Source organism: Myxine glutinosa, chromosome 2 (assembly GCF_964187855.1).
Source record: "Myxine glutinosa chromosome 2, kmMyxGlut1.1, whole genome shotgun sequence".
NCBI lineage: Eukaryota > Metazoa > Chordata > Myxini > Myxiniformes > Myxinidae > Myxine > Myxine glutinosa.
Genome location: NC_136262.1, coordinates 56,242,923 through 56,266,002, shown reverse-complemented (window position 1 = coordinate 56,266,002; position 23,080 = coordinate 56,242,923). Strand labels below are relative to the sequence as shown.

General features: G+C 47.7%; 1 protein-coding gene across 1 annotated transcript in view; it reads right to left on the bottom strand.

Moving 5' to 3' along the window:
• LOC137421778 (angiopoietin-2-like) overlaps nt 1–23,080 on the bottom strand; it is a 127,727-nt gene that overhangs the window by 18,627 nt on the left and 86,020 nt on the right. The window contains exons 4-5 of the mRNA XM_068108173.2: nt 17,805–18,043; nt 191–321 (exon numbers count right to left, since the gene is read on the bottom strand). Coding sequence (XP_067964274.2) covers nt 191–321; nt 17,805–18,043 — 370 coding nt within the window. The remainder of the gene's footprint in view (nt 1–190; nt 322–17,804; nt 18,044–23,080) is intronic.

The following is a 23,080-nucleotide window of genomic DNA, read 5'->3' as shown; positions in this document are numbered from 1 at the left end:
GACAATAAAAGCGACAAACAGCAACAACAATGAAAGTTTGCAATAAACTTTCCACATGGATTAGCCAGGTGCAAAACCAATTCATAAAGGAGTCAGTGAATAAAATAAGATCTCTCCATAGAAAATGGCCCTTGAAGGGAAGAGTGCAAGTCAGCAATCAGAGATAACAGAGTAAGAGAGATGTCGGTACCTTGATGGGATGTGACATGTTCGGCAGCTGAATGGTATAAACATCACTTTCGGTGAAGCCAGCCTGAAGAAGGTCAGCACAGTCCTGATAGGTTCCCTTCACCGCAGGCACTGCAACATCCGCCGGACTTGCTGCACATGTAAACGCAATGAGTGAGTCACATGAAAGTATCAGATCTTCATGCAGTCCATTATGCAGTGGCCTCCAAAAGTATTCAACCCCCCCCCCCCCTCCCCCCTCCAAAGTTTTTACATTTTGATGCCACTGGAGATTATTACGTGGATGGTGGATGAAAAGGTGGATGAAGGTTATGTTTTTACCCCTGTCTGTTTGTTGTGAACAAGATATCTCAAAAAATTGTGGACAGATTTGGACGAAATTTTATCGAAAGGTTTTGCATGTGACAAGGACGAAATGATTAGATTTTGGTGAAGATCCGGATATGGATCCGACAATCTTTTGAAGTGATTCTACACTATTGAGAAATAAGGCAAAAAATGATATATAGCACGATATCTCAAAAAGGTAAGCACCGATTCGGAGGAAACGTGGTGAAAAGGTTGGATGTGTGAAAACGAAAATTGATTAAATTTTGGTGGAGATTCCAATCGGGATCCGGATCAGAGAATTTTTATTAAGTGATTCGTCACCATTGAGAGATTGGGCTAAAACCGATATATAGAACGATATCTCATAATGTGACTGACGGATTTGGACGCAACCTGGTGGACATGTTGCGTGTGTGACAAGGACAGATAGATTATATTCTGGTGAAGATCTGAATGAGATGTGCCCAAGTTATTTTTCACCATAGAGAGATGTGGCCAAAACGATATACAGTCGTGGCCAAAAATATTGGCACCCTTGCACTTTTTTTCAAATAATCCACCATTTCTTCCAGAAAATTGTTGAAATTTAAAAATACGTTTGGTATCCACACATGTATTTCTTTGGTTTGTACTGGAACAAAACAAAAAAAGCTGAAAAAATTACTAAATCTTAGCTTATTCCACACAGAAATCCTAAAATGGCCCGGACAATATTATTGGCACCTTTTAGAAGTTAGAAATAATTAGATTTCAAGTAGGTGATTCTCCTTTACTTTGGAATTGAACTCACCTGTGGTGCGTTGCAGGTGCCTGCAATATAAAAATCACTCATTCAACCAGTTTGAAGAGAGAAAAGGAGTCATTCTGCTGTTTTGTGTCACTGTGTGTAACGCAATGAGCATGGAGAAAAGAAAGAGAACCAGAGAATTGTCTGAGGAGGTCAAACAACACCAAATTGGAAGCCAAACAGCAAACAGTGGTTTCATCAGACCACAGAATCTTGTTTCTCACAGTCTGAGAGTCCTTTAGGTGATTTTTTGCAAACTCCAAGTGGGCTTTCATGTGCCTTTCACTGAGGAGAGGCTTCCGTCTGGCCACTCTGACATAAAGCCCAGATCGGTGGAGTGTTGCAGTGATGGATGTCCTTCTGGAAGTTTCTCCCATCTCCAAACAGGATCTACGGAGCTCAGCCAGTGACCATCGGGTTCTTGGTCACCTCTCCCCCGATTGCTCAGTTTGGCTGGGCGGCCAACTCTACGAAGAGTCCTGGTTGTTCCAAACTTCTTCCATTTAAGAATTATGGAGGCCACTGTGCTCTTGGGAACCTTCAATGCAGCAGAGATTTTTTTGTAGGCTTCCCCAGATCTGTGCCTCGACACAATCCTGTCTCTGAGCTCTGCAGGCAGTTCCTTCGACCTCATGGCTTGGTTTTTGTCTGATATGCATTGTCAGCTGAGACCTTATATAGACAGGTGTGTGCCTTTCCAAATCATGTCCAATCAATTGAATTTAACACAGGTGGACTCCAATCAAGGTGTAGAAGCATCTCAAAGATGATCAAGAGAAATGGTAGGAACCTGAGCTAAATTTCAAGTGTCTTAGCAAAGGGTCTGAATACTTATGTCAATGTGATATTTCAGTTTTTTCTTTTTAATAAATTTGAAAAACTTTCTAAAATCCTGTTTTCTCTTCGTCATTAGGGGGTGTTGAGTGTGGATTGATGAGGGAAAAAATGAATTTAAACGATTTCAGCAAAAGGCTGCAACATAACAAAATGTGAAAAAAGTGAAGGGGTCTGAATACTTTCTGAATGCACTGCATACACATACATATTGTTGCGGAACCCAACGTCGGCCTCTGTTCCCCTTATCGAGGGGGGATTAGTCCCCTCGTTTATGACTGACCGACGTGGTCCCTGACGCTGTACAGCGACCTCCGGAAAGGCCGGTGGCACAGCCCCGTTCGTACCGCGGACAGATGTTAATTGCCGAGCAGTTTTAAGCAACCGCGGCACGAACTATTAACAATGACTAGACCCGATCCTGAAACGTTGGCCAAATCGTGCCACAGGTATTCAATTTGGAAAAGACAAAGACGAAGGATGTAAGGGAAAGAAAGGCAAGGTCGGAAGAACAAATCTAATTTATTATTATTATTTACAAATCATCAAAATAACCAAGGAGAAAGAAGGATAAGAAAATAACGACAGAAAGGAGCCAGGAGACACAGTGAAACTCTAGCTTAACTAAACAGGCTTAACTTATACCCCAAGGACAAGACAAAGACAGACTAGACTACAAGCACACTTACACGGGGGATGATGACAGGAATGGCAGGAGGTGGATGGCTGGAGGGAGAGGAAGGTTCAGCTGGACGCTGGCTGGGGCTTGATCCCGCACGGGACGCCGGGCTGGACCTCGACGGCCACCGATGCCACCGATCCTGGTTCCCGTGGGGTAACGGGTCAAAGCTGCCTGGTGGAGCCAACGCTGCCTGGTGGAGTCAAAGCTGCTGGTGGGGGTCTGGCATGACGGGTTCTCTCTCTCTTGAACTCCTGGTTCCGTTTCTCTCGACTCCCCTTTCGTTGTCTCTTCTGAACTCAACTTGAACTCCCTTCCATTTCTCTGACGCAACTCCTGCTCCCTTCCGTTTCTCTGACGCAACTCCTGCTCCCTTCCGTTTCTCTGACGCAACCTGAACTCCCTTCCGCGCGCGTTTTTATATCGCCTCCGGCGATCAAGCCGCCGGCCTCCAGGACACGCCCATCGGTGAGCTCGCCTCGGCCCTGATTGGTCGCGAGGGCTCACCGATCCCGCCCTTAGAGGAGGCGTTGGCAAGGCCACGCCTTGTTCCCGGCACTGGGCTGACTCCTCCCACCTTCGGCTCCGTGATGACCTCGTGGCTAATGGAGTCTTGCAGCGAAAACAACCACAACCCCACAGCAGCGGCAGAATGTAGCAAACCGCCCAGTGCAGTTGGCAATTGACGAAAGGGGGGATGTGCAGGGAATCTACTCTATTTGAATTCGGTGCAATGGAGTGTTAAATTAATGGAAGACACAGCCTTAATCTAATACACATAATAAGGAGATAACTACCGAACAAGGAGGAAATCTATGATTGGCTACGTGATTGTTTATGGAATAACTACGGAACGACCTTTGACCTTTATGCACAACAATGGAGGAAGGAGGGTGATACTTTACAACAACAATAAAAAACACAATTCTCATATCCATAACACTGCACCCTCCTCCTCTTCGGCACGTCCCAGGCCTATTAACTTTTACCTTTAGTGTGGCACGTAGGTGTAGTTCCCTCTACATTTAACCTGACCCTGAGTGTGACAGTTTTAAAACATAAATAAATATGTCCCGCTGCTCCATTGCACCCTGCCTAACAGACACACGCCCACAGCTAACCGAATTGCGGAATTGTCTTCAAACTACAACATGAACGATGGGGGCGCATTATTTACAATGACGCTACTTGTATTTACAAAACGCAACCCAGGACCTGCGATTGTTCTTTTGGGGGGGGGGGGGCAGACAGCCTGTGCTGCATCGATGCACCAGAAAGCACCAAGAACGCACCAAAAAGCACCAATCGGTGCAGAGTCACCACAGTTCATAATAAAAAATAAACCAACAAACCCTTGGTGGTCTTGCTCTTCGGCTCCCTCTGCTGGCTATTGGTATTCTTCCAGTTGTTGTCAACTTCTTTGCTGGCGGCCTATTTGCAATAATAAAATGAAATGCACCAAACGTGTCCGTTTTTATTTATGGCCCACAGGGCTGACTATGTGTGGTTCACCTGTGTGGCATAGGTGCCCTGTGACCAAGGTCCGCCAGCAAGATCTCGGGCCTTCATGGCCAGTTCCAGCAGAGGGGCCATAAGTGGTGCTCAGCCACAGACATGTGGTCCATACGTGGTGCATCGATGCAGACAGCTGTGGTTGCGAGAGCTCTGGCACACAATGGCGGACTCCCGCACGCTCCCCTCGGCCCCCAGTGGTGCACAGTCCTCGGGTGGGAGACAAGGGGGGGTGGGGGGGGAAGAAGACAGGTGAGCGAGGGGTAAGGTCACAAGGGTACACATCAACAAGGCAATGCAAGACGAGGTGCGTACGGAGAGCGAAGTGAGAAAGCTCGTCCCTACCGTACATCACCCCCCCCTGTTACCTACTCTACCCTTGCCCTTACCCCATATGTACAAAAATCCTACGCAGTTACAAATTCGTCACTACCGTCACGTCTTCCCCAGATTTCCCCTATACCAAATTCATCCCCACAATCCCTCTAACCAAAATTTGCCATCACCCAATTCATCATCAATCCTCATAAGGAAGGAGAGATGGAACAACAAAGCACAATGTCACACCCACATCATGATGCATCTCACAATCCAAAACATTTGCACAAAAAAATAATAAAAACATGGCATGGTGTGGAGTTTTGTCACCTCAGGTGAGTGGATGTAGATGGTGCGAGGAGATCTCAATCCTAACTACTTTCTAAATGACTTTAATACACTTTACACTACCCGGGGTCTTTCTCTGCCAAACCATTGGCCTTCTTACACTCTATGCGGTTTTAAGAACCAAATTCCCATTGACCAAACTGTGGTGCTTCATCAGTTTGGGGTCTCACTCCCCCGATTCAACCCCCTGTGCCCTTGCACAATTTCAGGACTGGGTCGTGTGGCTCTCCCAGCAGGTCTACCCACCTGCACACCTCCACCACTGTAGTTGCCTCCGAGCTTACCTGCTCCTCACCCTAGCCTATCTAACTGGGGAAGGCCCTCTGGCGCTCTCCCCACTCGGTGCCCTCTCTGGCACTGGGCTACCCGGGTCCGTCCTCCGGATCCTCGGGCCCCATCCACAACTCTACCGGCTCCCAGAGCCCACCTACGGCCTCACCTGGCCGACATCCTCACAGTGGTGGAGTGCTCAACCAACTACACACACTAACAGGCCACACGCCCAGCCATTTCCACGACACTAATGCACCCATCCAAACACCATTCTTCTACACCGCACCACAGATGCCAATATCCAACCACAATTTACCTGTACCCTCTACCTAACACTTAAACTACCCTCCCCGGGTATTTGTGATGGGGGTCCACTCTTCCCCCATTCACACCTTCGCACCATCCACTCCACTCCACAGTTTCCATCATACTCACTCCATACCATCCATTCCATACTCCATATATTCCATACTCCATGTATTCCACACAACCATTCTCCATTCACCTGTAGTTGCACACCTGTGCAATCACTCCTATACCTGGTGCTTCCTGCACCCTCCTTCCTCCCAGGACCATGCGGTCAACCCAACATCACCATCACCCACTCATACACTGCTCTATACACCTGTTCAGTTGCACACCTGTGCAATCACCATCGTTCCTCACTCACTGCTCCATACACCTCCACGCTCAATACAATTCACAATCACCTTCTCACAATACACTTCTGAATACCTTTTTACACACACACACGGCATCATCTGACCTACCTGTTGCCCTGCTAAAACTCGCGCTTCCCCGTTCGCCCTTACATTATTGCGCTCCCTCGTCATTATCATCCAACTACCCTCTCTATGTCCCCACTAACTGTCCAAAAGTCGCTACTTAAACTTACTGTTACCTATGGTCATCTTCTCTAGATCCCTATCATTATCCTAACCCTCCCGGGCTAGTTTTCACTGCCAACCCCATAACTAGTGCTCCTTTGCCCCCGCTGTGAGGGATGGCAGAGTTGCCATCCCCCCCACATCGGGCATCTCTCACTATAAATTTGGCTCATCCAATTGCAATCAATCAAAAATTTCCAATCACAAATTCCCTATCCCAATTTCGGGTCCAAAACACTATCATCATCACAGTCTACTCACTGGAGCCTCTTGGTACGCCAATTCATCTCCAAAGCTCGGCTTCGCAAAGCCGAGCAAAGAATGCGGGTGGTTTGTTGCCGGCGGTTGGATCCGTCCGGCATGCGGTGCAGGGAAGGAGGTTTACTCGGGCCTTGATCCCAAGGTCCACCTCGGCGCGGAGCCGTCCGGTCTCCCGCCTGATGACCCAATCTCGCCCTGCCGGAACGCCGCAACAAAAAGGGGTCGCCATGACGACCCTTCCTACCGGGCCGCCCACTCCGCCTAGCGGAGCACGGACGCGGCCGTTCAGAGCGCGGCCCGGCGTGGATCGCGTACGGCGGTTCTTTCCAAACCGCCGCGGTTACGATCCCCGCTGGTTCCAGCGGCACACGAAGCCCCGCACGAACCGAGGGCCCGCTTCGGCTATAAGTCGATCTAACCGCTATCCCATTTAGCGTCGATGCTCCGCTTTCATGCTTACACCCCGCAGCCCGTTCCTTGCTCACATATCCAGCTGTCTCCATGCTCTTTGTCATTGCACCTTCTCTGACACACCCTCCAGGTTCACTCATAGACTTCGTCACTCCTCTGACCACCGCACTCTTTAGCACACACTTGTCGTTCGCACACCTCACCAACACACCTCTTCGCGCCCCCTCCTCGGTCACATCCCCGGTGACAACCACGGGTGTGCACTCACTTGCACACCCAATCACGTGCCTCACTACTAACTCCAGTGTGCATTCCCATACGGGCTCGACCATTCCAGGTGTGCTTCCTTCCATCCCAGGTGTGCATCCTCTCTCACCTGCCACAACCAACTCACGCTCCGTGTCACTCTCACTACTTTCACCACCACACTCGGTCGCGCATTCACCCTTACTCTCGACAGCGCACTCTGTACTCATGCACCCGTCCGTTACACACCTTCCTCGTGCATCCTCTTGCGCACACTCTCCCGTTACACCCTCCGTAACACTCACCACAGGTGTGCATTCTACCGTTACATCCCCTGTAACACTCCCCATCCCGCGCTTCCATGTGCCCCCCCGCACACGCGCTACGACCAACTCACTCTCGACAGCACACTCACTCCTCGGCGCACACTTTTTCCTCACACACCCCATAGTCTGACCTCCTCGCACACCTCCTCCTTCACACTGTGTACCTGTCACACACTTCACCAGCGGCCTCTCACGAACACCCGGGTCCAAACCAACCCCCAAGCCGACTGAATCTCCCCTCACACCATATACATTTCCGAGTATATCACCACTCACCTTGGCACCTCGTCTCCGCACCTCCTCCGCCACCTGCAAACTCTTTATTTGGTTAGCAAGCACACCATCACGATTTGAGCACCGACCTTGCACATATTCCATCACTTCCTCCTTTATCTCCCTCTTAGTTTCCCTCAGTCTCTTCTTAATTTCACTCACCCCCTCTTCCACTTCCTCTAATTTTTCCTTTACCTCCTTCATTTCCCGGTGCGCCCCCTCGATTTCTTCCTCTAAGGCCACCTTGGCCGTTTCTATGTGCGTCCTCACCTCCCGGTCCTTCGTCTCCATTGCCTCCGTCACCTCGTCCAACCTCGTTGCCAGTCCCTCACGTACCATCCGACATTCCCTCTTTGTCGCTACGAGTTCATTTTTGAGTTCTTTTTGTGTCGCTTTCAACCCTCCTAGTACCGCAGTGTTCTTTTCCACCTGCTCCACTAGTTCCTTTTGTCCCACCGTCAGCTGTTCTACTCCCCTTGTTAGATCTTCTATGCCCCCTGTAACCTAGCCGTACTATTTCTCACCTCTTTCTGCATACGCTTCTCACCTCGCTTTACCTCCTCACGTACCCCCGAGACATCCTCGCCCACACCTCGTCTTATCTCCTCCCCCATTTCTCCCATCTCTTTAGTAGACGCCGCCCTCATCTGTTCCAACTCATTCCTCTGGGCTTCCAATTTGGTTTCTAACCCGATTTTCACCTCCTCTATCTGATTTCCCATTTGTTTAATTTCCCAGGCAGATTGCTCCCCCATTTCCCGCAATTTGCCTTCCATTGTGTTTTCTAACCCCATTAACCCATTCTTCATTCCTTCCATCTGGTTCTCCTGGGCAGCCATTCTATTTTCCAACCCCGTTAACCCATTCTTCACCTCTTTTATCCCGTTGTCTAACCCTTCAAATTTATTGTCCAACCCCATAAAATTATTGTCTAACCGCTCAAATTTATTTCCCATATTACTTAACCCGTCTCTCAATTGCCCGATTTGGTTTTCTATTTGCTCACCCTGAGCCCTCGCTTCGTCCCTCATTGCCCCCATACTGTTTTCCAAACCTCCAATTTGGTTTCCCATTTTCTCCCCCATTCTATTTTCCAATCCTATATTCCCCATTAGTATGGCTGCATTAATCTGCGCCATGAGGTCCCGCACATCAATTCCCCCTATTTGCGCAGCGGGCACGGCTACCGCGCGCTCGTGCGAGGCGCCATTTTGTGCCTCTCCAACCACGTGCGCGAGGGCGCCATCTTGTGCACCTGACCCCCCCCACAACCACGTTACCATTGCTCACCTCCTCCCTTTCCCCCACATACATTTCCCCGAGGTCCTGGGTCGACTCTACATCCTCTACTTCCCCCACCGGCATCCCGTCGCCTTGACCATCCATGGCACGATTTTCAAATTTAAGATTTTATAAAACAAAATTTCGGCCCACTCGTAATTTTGAGCGCGCGAAGCGCTTCAGGTCCGAATCCCACTCCTGACACCAAATGTTGTGGAACCCAACGTCGGCCTCTGTTCCCCTTATCGAGGGGGGATTAGTCCCCTCGTTTATGACTGACCGACGTGGTCCCTGACGCTGTACAGCGACCTCCGGAAAGGCCGGTGGCACAGCCCCGTTCGTACCGCGGACAGATGTTAATTGCCGAGCAGTTTTAAGCAACCGCGGCACGAACTATTAACAATGACTAGACCCGATCCTGAAACGTTGGCCAAATCGTGCCACAGGTATTCAATTTGGAAAAGACAAAGACGAAGGATGTAAGGGAAAGAAAGGCAAGGTAGGAAGAACAAATCTAATTTATTATTATTATTTACAAATCATCAAAATAACCAAGGAGAAAGAAGGATAAGAAAATAACGACAGAAAGGAGCCAGGAGACACAGTGAAACTCTAGCTTAACTAAACAGGCTTAACTTATACCCCAAGGACAAGACAAAGACAGACTACAAGCACACTTACACAGGGGATGATGACAGGAATGGCAGGAGGTGGATGGCTGGAGGGAGAGGAAGGTTCAGCTGGACGCTGGCTGGGGCTTGATCCTGCACGGGACGCCGGGCTGGACCTCGACGGCCACCGATGCCACCGATCCTGGGTCCCGCGGGGTAACGGGTCGAAGCTGCCTGGTGGAGCCAACGCTGCCTGGTGGAGTCAAAGCTGCTGGTGGGGGTCTGGCGTGACGGGTTCTCTCTCTCTTGAACTCCTGGTTCCGTTTCTCTCGACTCCCCTTTCGTTTTCTCTTCTGAACTCAACTTGAACTCCCTTCCGTTTCTCTGACGCAACTCCTGCTCCCTTCCATTTCTCTGACGCAACCTGAACTCCCTTCCGCACGCGTTTTTATATCGCCTCCGGCGATCAGGCCGCCGGCCTCCAGGACACGCCCATCGGTGAGCTCGCCTCGGCCCTGATTGGTCGCGAGGGCTCACCGATCCCGCCCTTAGAGGAGGCGTTGGCAAGGCCACGCCTTGTTCCCGGCACTGGGCTGACTCCTCCCACCTTCGGCTCCGAGATGACCTCGTGGCTAATGGAGTCTTGCAGCGAAAACAACCCCACAGCAGCGGCAGAATGTAGCAAACCGCCCAGTGCAGTTGGCAATTGACGAAAGGGGGGATGTGCAGGGAATATACTGTATTTGAATTTTGTGCAATGGAGTGTTAAATTAATGGAAGACACAGCCTTAATCTAATACACATAATAAGGAGATAACTACCGAACAAGGAGGAAATCTATGATTGGCTACGAGATTGTTTATGGAATAACTACGGAACGACCTTTGACCTTTACACACAACAATGGAGGAAGGAGGGCGATACTTTACAACAACAATAAAAAACACTTCTCATATCCATAACAATATATATGATTTTATTTGATAAGACCCAATTGCTGCAGTGGGTACCAGGAAGCAAGTGCCACAGCAGCTATTGCTGCATGCGTCCTATACAAAAAAAATGTTGCATTACATGTTGGTATTGCGATGGGTTGCACAGTTTCAGCAGTCCTTTTCATAGTGGCAATGAAACCTATCCTGTACTGAGTATGGGGGGAAATACCTGTGACAGCACAACTAGACTGAGTATGTGGGGAATGGTATCCTTACACTGTCATTGAGGGCATTCATGAACGATACAACCATCCTCACTAAAGCCCAGAAGGAAACACAAGACATTTTGGACAAGCTATATGAGTTTACGACGTGGGGTCATATGAGTTTCAATCCGCCAAAATCACGTTCGCCCTCAATCATTCGAGGGAAACGTGATGTGATATTCTTTAAAGTAGCAAGTCATAAAATTCCAACATTATTTGAAGAGCTCATTAAGGTTCTTGGACGCTGCTATGACAAGTCTCTGAAGGACACATTTACCTGTGAGGTGGTTGTTCAATAAGCTCTTCTTCATAATCTATCTCTATTAGTCAAGACATGGTTGCAAGGTGCATTCAAAGTGTGGCTACTACAATTTATGTTGATCCCCAAATTGTTGTGGCCACTTCAAATGTATGAGTTCACCTTGTCAACTGTGGAGAGTCTCAAGAAGGAGTTTTTTTTTTTTTTTGTATACAATATCGAGGCTCGTGTAAGAGCTAACATCAATCACAAAAAACAACAACGAACGGACCCACAAAACATACAAACGGAGCGGGAAGCACACAAGTACAACAATAGAGAACAGGGACAACGGAAGATCCGTGGGAGGGAGAGGGCTTGGGGGGAGGAGGCATGGGAAGGCTGGGGGGGACAATAAAACACATGGACACTGCTGGAACTTCCAGAAAAGAAAAAAGTCGGTATTTCAAAAAAAAAAGTAGATTTGGGGTGAATTAACGCGGGTAGAAGAGATCAAGGTTTTGGATGGGGGAAGATAAGAGATGGTGGTGAACAGCTGTTTTAAAGACCTGGAGGAATGAGTGGGATTGAAGAGAGTGAGGGAGTTTGTTCCAGAGGTGGGAGTAAAGAGGAATGAAGGAGTGAAGGTGAGCAGAGAGTCTTGATTTTGGCAATTTCACCAGAAGGGGGTTGCTGGCAGATCTTGTGCATCCTGTAGGAATAATTGGGGGACAGAGCACAGATAGAGCTGGGGGAGCAAGGCCGGATAGGAGTAGGTAGAAGACAGAAAGCCCACCTACCTGCCTGTGGTGAGTAAGTGAAAGGACCTCGAAGTTCGCTTCATCGCGGGAGATTCCAATGATTCTGAAAGATTTGGTTTCAACAGCGTGAAGACGAGCTAGGTGTGAGGCAGGAGCACCGGCCCAGAGGGGGGAACAGTATTCTATTGAGCTGCGGATGAAAGCCTTGTATGTGGTGAGGAGCTCAGGTGTGCCAAGGAAGGACCTCGCACGACGGAGGATGCCCAGTCGGCGACTCACTTTGGAGGCCAGCTTGGAAATGTGGTTTTCCCAGGAAAGATCATGGCAGATAATGAGACCCAAAAGATTGAGTGACAGAACTTCTTCAAGAGGATTGTTCAGAAAGTGGATGGGAGGGTTGTCCAGTCGGTCTTTTCGGAGAGACATAGTAAGAGTGTGAGATTTGTCAGGATTGAAAGACATGTTCCACTTGTATGCCCAGTCTGTGATTTTGTCCAGGTCTGCAGAGAGTGAGGAGGCTGCAGACTGCCGATCTGAGATATGAGGAATGGAGCGGCAGAGAGTGTAGTCATCAGCAAAGAGATAGAGAGGATTTTCAAGAGAGTCAGAGAGATCATTGATGAAGACCATTGTTTAATCAACACATGTGAAAATGGCATTGTTTTCCTCATGGATTAGCAACACATGCATTGTGCTTCAAGAAGGTGATGTTGGTACTCCCAATAAAATCCTTCACAGAGGAATTTAAGGTGGCTAAATGTTCTGATGGCAGCTCCTTTCTCTCGAAAATTATAGGGATGAATGCATCCATAAAGCACAAACAAGAATAAGAACCGGACGTAAATGGAGTGCCCACGAAGCAGTTGAAAGCTCTCAAAACTCTCTTTAATTCAAGAGAGATTATCGGGATGGTCTGGGACTGATAGAGTGTATGTGTGTTTGGTGGTCAAAACAAGCAACCGTCAAAAAACGAACTTAACGCTCGAGTAAGTTTGTAAAGAAGCAAATGACAAATGGCTCCATAAGGCTGTCAAATTGAGTCAGCAAGGGCAGTGGACAACCTGGAAGAACTGTTTACAAAGGTTCCTAACATGGAACGACTTATGGCAAATGTCACCTCTGCAAATGAGTTTCCTCATTCGGTCCATTTATGATCAACTCCCCACAGGGGCCAATCTCATTTGTTGGAAAGTAAAGGATGACGTTCAATGTAAACTTTGTGGTAGCGATGCAACGTTAGAGCATCTGCTGTCTGCATGACAGGTTTGCCCTAACAAAAGGGTCAACGACCAGATATTGTCCTTCAATCAGAATTGAGCAGGCGCGTCATATTTATTTAGTTCACCGTACCATTTCAGTTTATGATGTCGAAGCTCGAGAAGTCAAAAGAGCCAAATATGAGTGGCTGATGACTATGACGCACAAAGAAGGATATGCTACTGACTTATATGATGTGGAAATTGAAGTAAGGGGACTAGTTGGTTGGTCTGCCTATACCCTTGTAAAAAACCTCAACCTGACAAGTACAGACAGAATGAGAGTTTTGAAGGAATGATTGTCAGCTGCTGAAGAGGCATCAGCATGGCTGGTCATCAGGAAAACATCTCATCATCATCAAGCTTCCCCGTCTTGAATGAACGTGGCTCATTTTCGAAGTAAATGGTTCTAATCTCCCCCCAAATAACAATAATGGAAAAAGTAAGGTGGAAAGTGCAAGTACAGTAATAGGTCGTGGAGAGAAACTGCCGAGAGGAAGACGTTCCTTTTTTGCAGCCCTCCACCCCCCTCCCAACACTCCTGAGAGTGTAAGGAAATCTGAAAGGCCGGAAACTCTTCGACAGAAGAATCTTCCTTTGAAGTTTTCCTATCAGCTTATGCTCACATTGGAGTTTTGACTTGTTGATCAGACCTCATTGCTGCGGTGTGTACGAGGAAGAAAGTGTCACAGCAGCTATTGCTGCATGCATCATGACCAACAGGACACCCTGCCACACATTAACCTGTCTGCGGTACACAAAGCAGTTCTAGGGATAGCCAGGAGCAATTTTTTTTTTTAAACCTCTCCTGTTGTTGGTCGTCTAAACAGTTGCATAGGCCTCACGTATTAGGCATGAACTAAGCAGAGCTACAGCCCTCTTCTTCCCAGTAGTATTGTACGACAGCCAATACCGGGAAGATAATTCAATTCTCTATTTTATAGACCAGTCCACACTGGAGAGGGAACATCCACAGACATGGGTTTTGGGATTGTTGGCCCTCCCGCATCTTATGAAGGAGGCCTTTCTTCTACAAAAAAAGGTTTTAAAAATACAAATATTTGAACAACTTGGGATGTGCACCTTGACTCCGCAGCCAAAGTACACAGTCCAACAAGACTGTCCCATGAGCACCTCAGCATGCACCTCAGCCCAAGGTCAATCAAACAGACACATCCAACTCCAAAGGGCCAGAATTCATGGTCATACAATTGGACCACTCCTCAATTGGAGTAGGTCCCCAAGACACCTGTGAGTGTGGAGCAGAAGCTCCTCCACAGAGTAAACTGGTCAAACCCACCAAGAGAGATCAGACGCCATTACTGTTGTGGGTACCAGGAAGCAAGTGCTGCACCAGCTATTGCTGCATGCATCCTGACCAACAGGAAATGCTGAGCTCATGCCTAATAGGTGAAGCCGATGCAACTGTTCAGCCAGAAGAGCCGTTAGTAAAAAACAAACATATATTTCCACTTGACCGGCTGGAGGGGACAATGGAAAGTTGTCAAAAAATTATAGGAATATAATGAGAGCTACGAGAGAGGAAACGGATTCAAGTCGAGGGTGCAGATAACCCAAACACCCTGAAGTCTAACCTCAAGTAGTAACGCTCCTTGTTCAACCCTGAGTGAGGGCAGACAGTAATTAGAGATCCAATCCGAGGTGCCCTGCAAAACAAACTTGAAACAGTCCACCAACACTCGCAGGGGAAGGGAGAGGGGGCAGATTTAAAGAAATCCCAATCAATCCCAATCAATTTTGTGAGGTTTTAAATCACCATGTGGCATGGAGATTGGCTGCACCAGAAGGCCAAAAAGCTAACCCCGAGCGAGGTGTTTTGAAGAAACCGAGGAGGAATTTCCTAATTAGTCCATCTTATTGCGGGTGCAGAGCAGTCGGGTTTCGGGGCGAAGGGTCGACCACGTTTCGGTGCTCGCAATTTCGGGGCCCCGACTCGAAAATACCGAAAAGTGAGCGACTAAGCCGTTCAGAAAGCTCGTTATACTTGGCAAGTGTTCTCCACAGACTTGTGCTTCCACACCATTCATCGCATGCACATCCTCCCCCAAACATTACATTGCAAACCGTCGAAAAACTTTTCTCACGATTTTTCCAATCTAGTTTGTTTAGCGCAAGTGGAATTCCAACCGCGACCGGGTTAATCTTTTCGCTCGTACGACAAATGATCTTTTGATTAAATTTTTAACAAACACCATTCCCTTTACCTCAGTGCGCTCCCGAAAACCTGCGCAGCTCATGACCAAGCATGCGTTTGCAGTTATATCATCGGTAGTTTTCCATCCAAGAACATACCGGGCTCATGAAGGCTTCACGTCGACTGCTGAGAGATTGTGGTTTAGCCACGATCCACATCACTCGTCCGTGAAGGAAATTGTGAAGCAGGTGGGCGCTAAATGTGTGCGGTGTATAAAGCTGAGCGCAACAGGCTTGTCCGAATGCGTTGATGAAAACATATTGATGGTACATGAAAGGATTGTGTGTAACACATGCAAGCTGTGTGTGGTATACCGAGTCTGGAGTTGATTTTCCACTTTCATGGATCGACGATCGAGAGTCACATGGATTTTAAAATATGTACTTAGACAAATGAACAAATATCGTTTTCTACATGATGTGCTTTGTGGTTTTTCTATTTACTCAGTGTCTGGGAAGTGCAGGCCTTTTTCTCTTTCTTCGTCGTCCTGCGTGCCCCTGAGTACACATTTATTGAGTATATATATGGGCAATTGGGGCAAAGAGAAAAAATACCATGTGGATCAAGTCTTGTACATACGTATCGTTTTTATTTATTTATTTATTTATACATGGGCTAAGACTCGTAATGGAGCTGACACACACACACACACACACACACACACACACACACACAATAATTTGCCTATCAGGGCTGGCAGGATGGCCGAGAGGTATGTCCTACACGTCACCTCTAAGCCATCCAGCCTGGGTATGAATCCTGACCCAGCTCCCACGGTGTCCTTCACGGATGTGAATGGATGTTAAAGATCCCACGATGTCCTTCACGAAGAGTAGGCGAGCTATCGCCGACTCTCTGAACAAATTCAAAATTCCTGCCTTAACCTACTGGAGGCGTTGCATTAGCATTAGCGGAACAGCCGCGCCTCCAGCACATGATGCCACTCACAGCCATGTGCAGCATGAAAGAAGAAGAAGGATATGAAACATTTCTGAAATCAATGCAGGCTTTTTTCAAAGATTTTTTTTTTATTCTTAAGTAAATCCTAAGTATTGATCATGGTGTCTGAAAGGAGAGGGTTTGAAAACCTGGGGAATTGAAAAAGCATCACTTACCGACTGTTTCACTCAAGTGAGGTGTGACCTTTTAGTGTCTAACCTTTCCGTTAGACTCAAAACACTGTTTGGATTACACCATGCCAGTACCTGCAATGTGAGTCATCGAGTACCTATACCAAAGGTGACACTCCCACTCTGAATGGCCATTGCAATCAAAGCCATACCCGTGATGTAAAACATTGAGGCTGACACTCTCGCAGACTCCGAGCGACTCTTGAACTTTTGGTTTCCAGATCTAGCACCTCGGTTATAAAGGAAAAGAATTGCAACTGAGGAACAACATTAATACACCCCACCTGTGCTTATCAGATACGTAATACTGAGTAAAAGGGCTCACCATAGGTCATAAAGGAAGTTGGAGGGGAGAGGGAAGAGGAAGATGAAATTTTCCACCATATCTGAGGACATAATAAATCGGGACACAGAGATACGTCATGTGAACTGAAAGTGACACAGATATGTCATGTGAACTGAAAGGGATACAGAGATTTGTTATGTGAACTGAAAGAGTCACAGAGATATGTTATGTGAACTGAAAGGGACACAGAGATATGTCATGTGAACTGAAAGTGACACAGATATGTCATGTGAACTGAAAGAGATACAGAGATTTGTTATGTGAACTGTAAGGGTCACAGAGATATGTTATGTGAACTGAAAGGGACACAGAGATATGTCATGTGAACTGAAAGGGACACAGAGATTTGTCATGTGAACTGAAAGGGACACAGATATGTCATGTGAACTGAAAGGGACACAGATATGTCATGTGAACTGAAAGGGACACACAGATATGTCATGTGAACGGAAAGGGACACAGAGATTTGTTATCTGGGAAAGTATCACATAATAAGATGATCGTTTTAAGGCCATTTTTCCCCGCTAGAGCAGGGGTTGGCCTTGTGGGCCCCATGACAATCATGGTTCCCTGTTTTCAGGCAATGTTTTGATGGCCGGATGCCCTTCCTGACACCAACCCTTAGTCGCCTCTTACGATGCGCAGTGATATGGTGTACCTATATCTACATCGGGGTACACACCGGGATCATTCATCCCAGCAAGCTGGTACTCAATTTGCCGACCTCGGAAGGATGACAGGCTGAGTCGACCCCCTGGCGTTAATTCTGCGATCGACCGGGATTCCAACTCAGTATCCTCGGATCCCAAGCCGGCACCCTAACCGCTAAGCCAACACCAGGGAAAGTATCCCAATAAATAGTTTAAATATATGTGTAAAGCGGAACAGGTAACTCAGGGAAATGGAAATGACATCGTTGCTCCATTCTATGGAAGAGAATGAAATTATGGATCCTTTTGATCAAAGCTTCAGCCGCCATATTGCACAAGCACATCTTGAACACAACTCAACCTGTAAGTTTATTGACTCAAGTTCTATATAGATCTGGGTTTATGTTGAGCAGGTGTGAGAGCGCATTTTGCCTATCGAACCTTGCTGGGCGGCACGAGGCAGAGCCGCGAGCAGGGCGTGGACGCTCTCGGCCAATTCCTGCTGCTGTTGCTGAAGCTGTGACGTGTTTCCGGCAGCGAGTGCCAGTTGGCGTTGCAACTGCGCTATCAGCGCGTCTTGCCGTGAAAGCATCCGGCCTAGTGCGGCCTGCTCTTGTCGCAAAGCCTGCACGTCGGCCTGCTGCCTCACCCCCTGTGCTGCGAGGCGGCTCTCAAGCTCCCTGCACGTCCGCACGCCAGTGAAAGAAGGCATTCAAATCTCAGTACAATTCACCTGGTCCGACAGTGGCATGGGGCGTTTTAATCCATCATAGCGATACACATAAATAAACTAGAATCATGATCCATCATGGCTGCACAAGTTAGAGCGCATACATCCACCAGGCTGAACAGTTTACGTTTTGTATCCCATTGTTGGCCAGATCTACAACTGGACCTTAACCAAAATCTAATGAGCTTGTTATTGTCACCTACCCAACTCACCCAGCAAGTTTTGAGTACCTGTCCACAACTTTTTGAAATATTATGATTTGTGATTCCACATTAGCAAAATTGAGCGGACAAAAACGTTTTTTTTTTGGTTTTTTTTAGACCATGTTAGTTTTTTCAAATCACAGTTTGACATTTACCTTTAACTTTAAGGGGTATGGTATATAATACATTTTAGGTAAATGTACATTGCTCTCGGGCCCAGGCTATCTAGGGCAGGATTTTTTCTTCTGATCGGACAAACCTTAGTCAAGTTATGGTGAAAATGTTAAAATGTCTATAATTAGGTCATGACCTTAAAATTAGGCCAACTAGGGAGATAGATACCCGTGCTATGCACGGGTGGGAGGCCAGAAGCAAACAGGCAATGCAGATACAGCGAATGCTAAAGCATGAAACCAATAAATTCCACATTCCTGTAGCACCTTCAGTCGCACGTCAGACATGGACAGCAAGTTCGTGAAGGACTTCCATGAAAAATGTACCCGTTCGCAAACAAACGGGTACGTTCACGTATAGAAACATTGATCGTGGGTCCGTGGCAAATCTGCATATGGCGATCCGCGAAGATCACATTCAGAAAGTAGAAACCATCACGGCATGTCGTCATTTACTTGAACTCAATATCTCTTTTTAAATTCCAAACAACATAACTCCAATCACAAATTAATCACAAAATAAACATTTAACAACATTGTTAATGTTTCCTTCATTGTAAAAACTTCCAAATCAACAGTGTTACATATTTATGTGAATGTATGTGAATTACCATTCAGGTCTTTGCTTATCCGTGTGTAGTAGATTAAGGGTTGTTGTGGTTGGAGGGTCAGGAGCCCTTCTGAAAAAGTGTCCGGAAACGGAAGTGACCGGAAACGGAAGAGAAAAAGACACGAGGAAGAAAAGCGACGAGTATTCTTCTTCCTCGCCCCGCTCCGACGAAAGGTGGGATCGACCTTGCGCCGCGTGGAAAAGCGGCGTTCCGAAGCCCATCTGGCGAGAGGAGTTACCGGGACGTGTACCTACCCGGTGGAGACGTCAAGTTGACGTGGGGCCGTGCATCGACCCCGCGTCTGGCACCGTTCGCGGCACCATCTAAACAGACGCGTATGGGTCGCACGTTGGGGGCCTAACACGCCTTGCAAGCGGCGTGGGGCTTTTGGCTTGCTTTACCGTACCCGCTTCGCGTGGCCACGAGGGGCTGCAGCCGCGGTGCCTGGTACGATACCTGCCCGGTGGAAACACGTCCACCCGGGGTTCGTTCAACCGCCCGAGTGCGGCGACGCCGACCAGCATCTTGGTCAGGAGGGGCCCAGAGACATTGTGAGGGGCAGAGACCAAAAGGGGATCGTGAGTACAGAAGGGGACACACATATATAAGATGGCCATCTTAATCATATAGGGAATTGATTGTGGATTGGGAATTGTTGATGGTTGTTTGTTGTTGAAATTGTATGATATCCTTACCCTGGAAATATATCATTGAACATCAGTTTCTCTTGGGTGGAATTCATAGGGATTGCGTTGCGAAAGCGCATATATAATACTACTTTCTGGCGAAGGTCCTCTCACGGTCCGGGGGTCACCGAGACCAGGTAGTCACCGAGGGGACCACGTAACAGAATTGGGGGCTCGTCCAAATTACGATTTGCGGATTCGCAATTGGGTCTACGTCCGGGATCTAAAAGTGTATTTGTATAAAACTAGGGCATTGCCCGTACTATATCTATATCTAAAATTATATCCCCCCCCTCTATTTACATGAAATGGTTTGGTCCAAAGCGAACGGCTTGCGAGTACGCTGACAATCCCCCCCCTCTATTTACATGCAATGGTTTGGTCCAAAGCGAACGGCTTCCGGAGTTTGGTAAAGAAATCGCCATCGCGTGCACAAACGCGCAGGAAAGCGAATGAATCGCAAATTCGGTTTTATTAGTTTTAAAACATAGTTTAACGCCAACATAGTTTGCAAACGTGAAATAAATGAATACGCTCTCAAATGTGCCATCCGAGGCAGAGTGTGTCCTCCACGTTCGGCACACGCGATCGTTCGCTGCTCTCTGATTGGTTGAATCGTTTTTTGGACATAGCTCGGTAAGTAATTGTCCGATTAATATGAAACCTTGAAAAGGCACATCCTCGGGTCCCCAGCAATATACCTGGCAAGTTAAAAGTATATCGGACCCGTGGTTGTCGAGAAACAGCGGTCACAGACAAACAGACGTACAGACGTACAGACGTACAAACGTACAAACGTACAAACAGAGATTACTGGAATTATAGATAGATAATAAAATAATATTTTTATTAATTAAAATTTATTAATTAAGTATTAATTGGTAAATTTTTGGGGAAATTGGGGTAAAGTCTTGGGTGAAGGTTAACAGGTGTTAACGATAGTCACCATGGCGTTTGTGGCACAGAACTTTGCGGTAACACCGAGTGAGGCACAGTTCCGAGCGTTACGAAAGTCGGACCTCTTGAAATTGGCCAAACATTTTAACTTGGAGGTCCGAACTAATTTGAGGAAGGCAGAGTTGCAGGCCACGGTGATACAATCTATGGTGGGATTAGGAACATGGGACGAGTTAGCCTGGGAGTGGCTACCCGAAGAACCAGAAGACGTTGAGCTCCGGAAACTGGAGTTGCAATTACGGAGCCAGGAACGGATCAAAGAAGAAGAAAGGAAAGCAGAAGAGAGGAGAGAAGAGAAACAAGCAGAGGAAAGGAGAGTGGAACGAGAACTCCAGGAAAGGTTAAAAGAAGAAGAAAGGAAAGCAGAAGAGAGGAGAGAAGAGAAACAAGCAGAGGAAAGGAGAGTGGAACGAGAACTCCAGGAAAGGTTAAAAGAAGAAGAAAGGAAAGCAGAAGCGAGGAGAGAAGAGAAACAAGCAGAGGAAAGGAGAGTGGAACGAGAACTCCAGGAAAGGTTAAAAGAAGAAGAAAGGAAAGCAGAAGAGAGGAGAGAAGAGAAACAAGCAGAGGAGAGGAGAGCTGCAAGGGAACTCGAAGCAGAGGAGAGAAAAGCAGAAAGGGAATTAAAGGAACGTGACATGGAGCTTCAGCAAGAAATTAAATTCAAGGAGCTGGAGTTAATGAGAGAACGGGGAGAGGCACCACCCTTGCTGACGGGGTCGACACCTAACCAGAAAACCTGGGATGTGGGCAGACATGTGAGGCTGGTTCCACCGTTCAGTGAAAAGGAAGTCGCGAAATTTTTTCCACACTTTGAGAAAGTGGCTCGACAATTAAACTGGCCGGAGGAGGCCTGGACCATACTAGTGCAAAGTGTGCTGGTGGGGAAAGCTCAAGAGATTTATTCGGCGCTACCAATGGACCAATGTGCAGATTATGAGGTACTGAAGAAGCACATCCTCAAGGCCTATGAGTTGGTTCCGGAAGCTTACAGGCAAAAATTCAGGAATGCCAGGAAGAGGGAGAGTGAGACCCATGTGGAGTTTGCCAGAGTGAAAGAAAACATGTTTGATCGGTGGTGTGAGTCAAAAGGAGTCGGGAAAGACTTCGAAACATTGCGTGACTTGATCCTGGTGGAGGAATTCCAGCAGTGTGTCCACGAGGACATCAAACTGTACCTGCAGGAAAAGAAAGTACCAAAGTTGTGGGACGCAGCCACCATAGCAGATGATTATGCCTTAACCCACCAAATAGGGGTCCACGAACCTAACTCCTCGCCTAGATCTCCGCAGGGGAGGTGGGGAACAGCAGGTGCGGAGAACGACCATACATGGCGGCGGCCTCGAGAGGATTATGGGGACAACGCGGATACCCCACCTGTTCGAAATCAGAGGGATGCGGGCCCAAGACAAACTTATAGTTCGGGGGGCCCGAGGCAGACCACGAGTTTTTCCTCCGGGCCTACTTGCGCTTTTTGCAAGAAACCTGGACACTTGATGTCCAGTTGTTACCGCATGAAAAGGGAAGACCCAGAGCGGAGTCCGACTATTACGACTCCAAATGCAATGGCCATTGTGAGAAATCGCAATCAAAAGGGTTACCAACCATTTATTTCAGAGGGGTTTGTGTCACGGGATGGAGCCTCGACTAACCGGAGACCGGTTAGGATATTGAGGGACACAGGGGCACATCAATCTTTAATGCTTGAAGGCATTTTGCCATGGTCCGAGGAGACGGCAACGGGGGATAGTGTTCGTTTACAGGGGATCGGAGGCGGTGTTAGTGCTCCACTTCATGTCATCCATTTGGAGTCCGATTTGGTGTCAGGACTGGTCACCGTCGGTTTACAAGCCACGCTTCCTGTAGAGGGTGTATCTGTGGTTATCGGGAATGATTTGGCCGGGGGTCAAGTTTATGGTAACCTGAGGGTTGGTAAAGAGCCCAGCAGGGAAAATAACACCACACCAGCTCGGGATGGCGACAAAAGTGCCAAGTTATTTGTAGGGGGACTGAACTTCAAAACAGAGGAAGAAGTTCTGACCTCTGTCTTCAACAGATATGGGCCGCTGGTGGAAGTGCGGTTGGTAAGAGACAGGGAAACGCAACAGTCAAGAGGGCTCGGCTTTGTCACGTTTGCCAGCACAAAAGACGCCAGAGAGGCAGAGAAGAATTGGAATGGCAAGGATTTGGAGGGTCGGACCATAACAGTAGGGAAGGCATTTCGTAGGCGTCGAGAGGTCTACGGGAGAGGACAATTGGGCGGTAGTTTTGGTGGTGGCCGCAATCAATATTATTATGGAGGCTCCCTGAGTTACGGCAGCTCCCGAAGGAAGGATTGTCAAAGTGGTGGCCGAGAA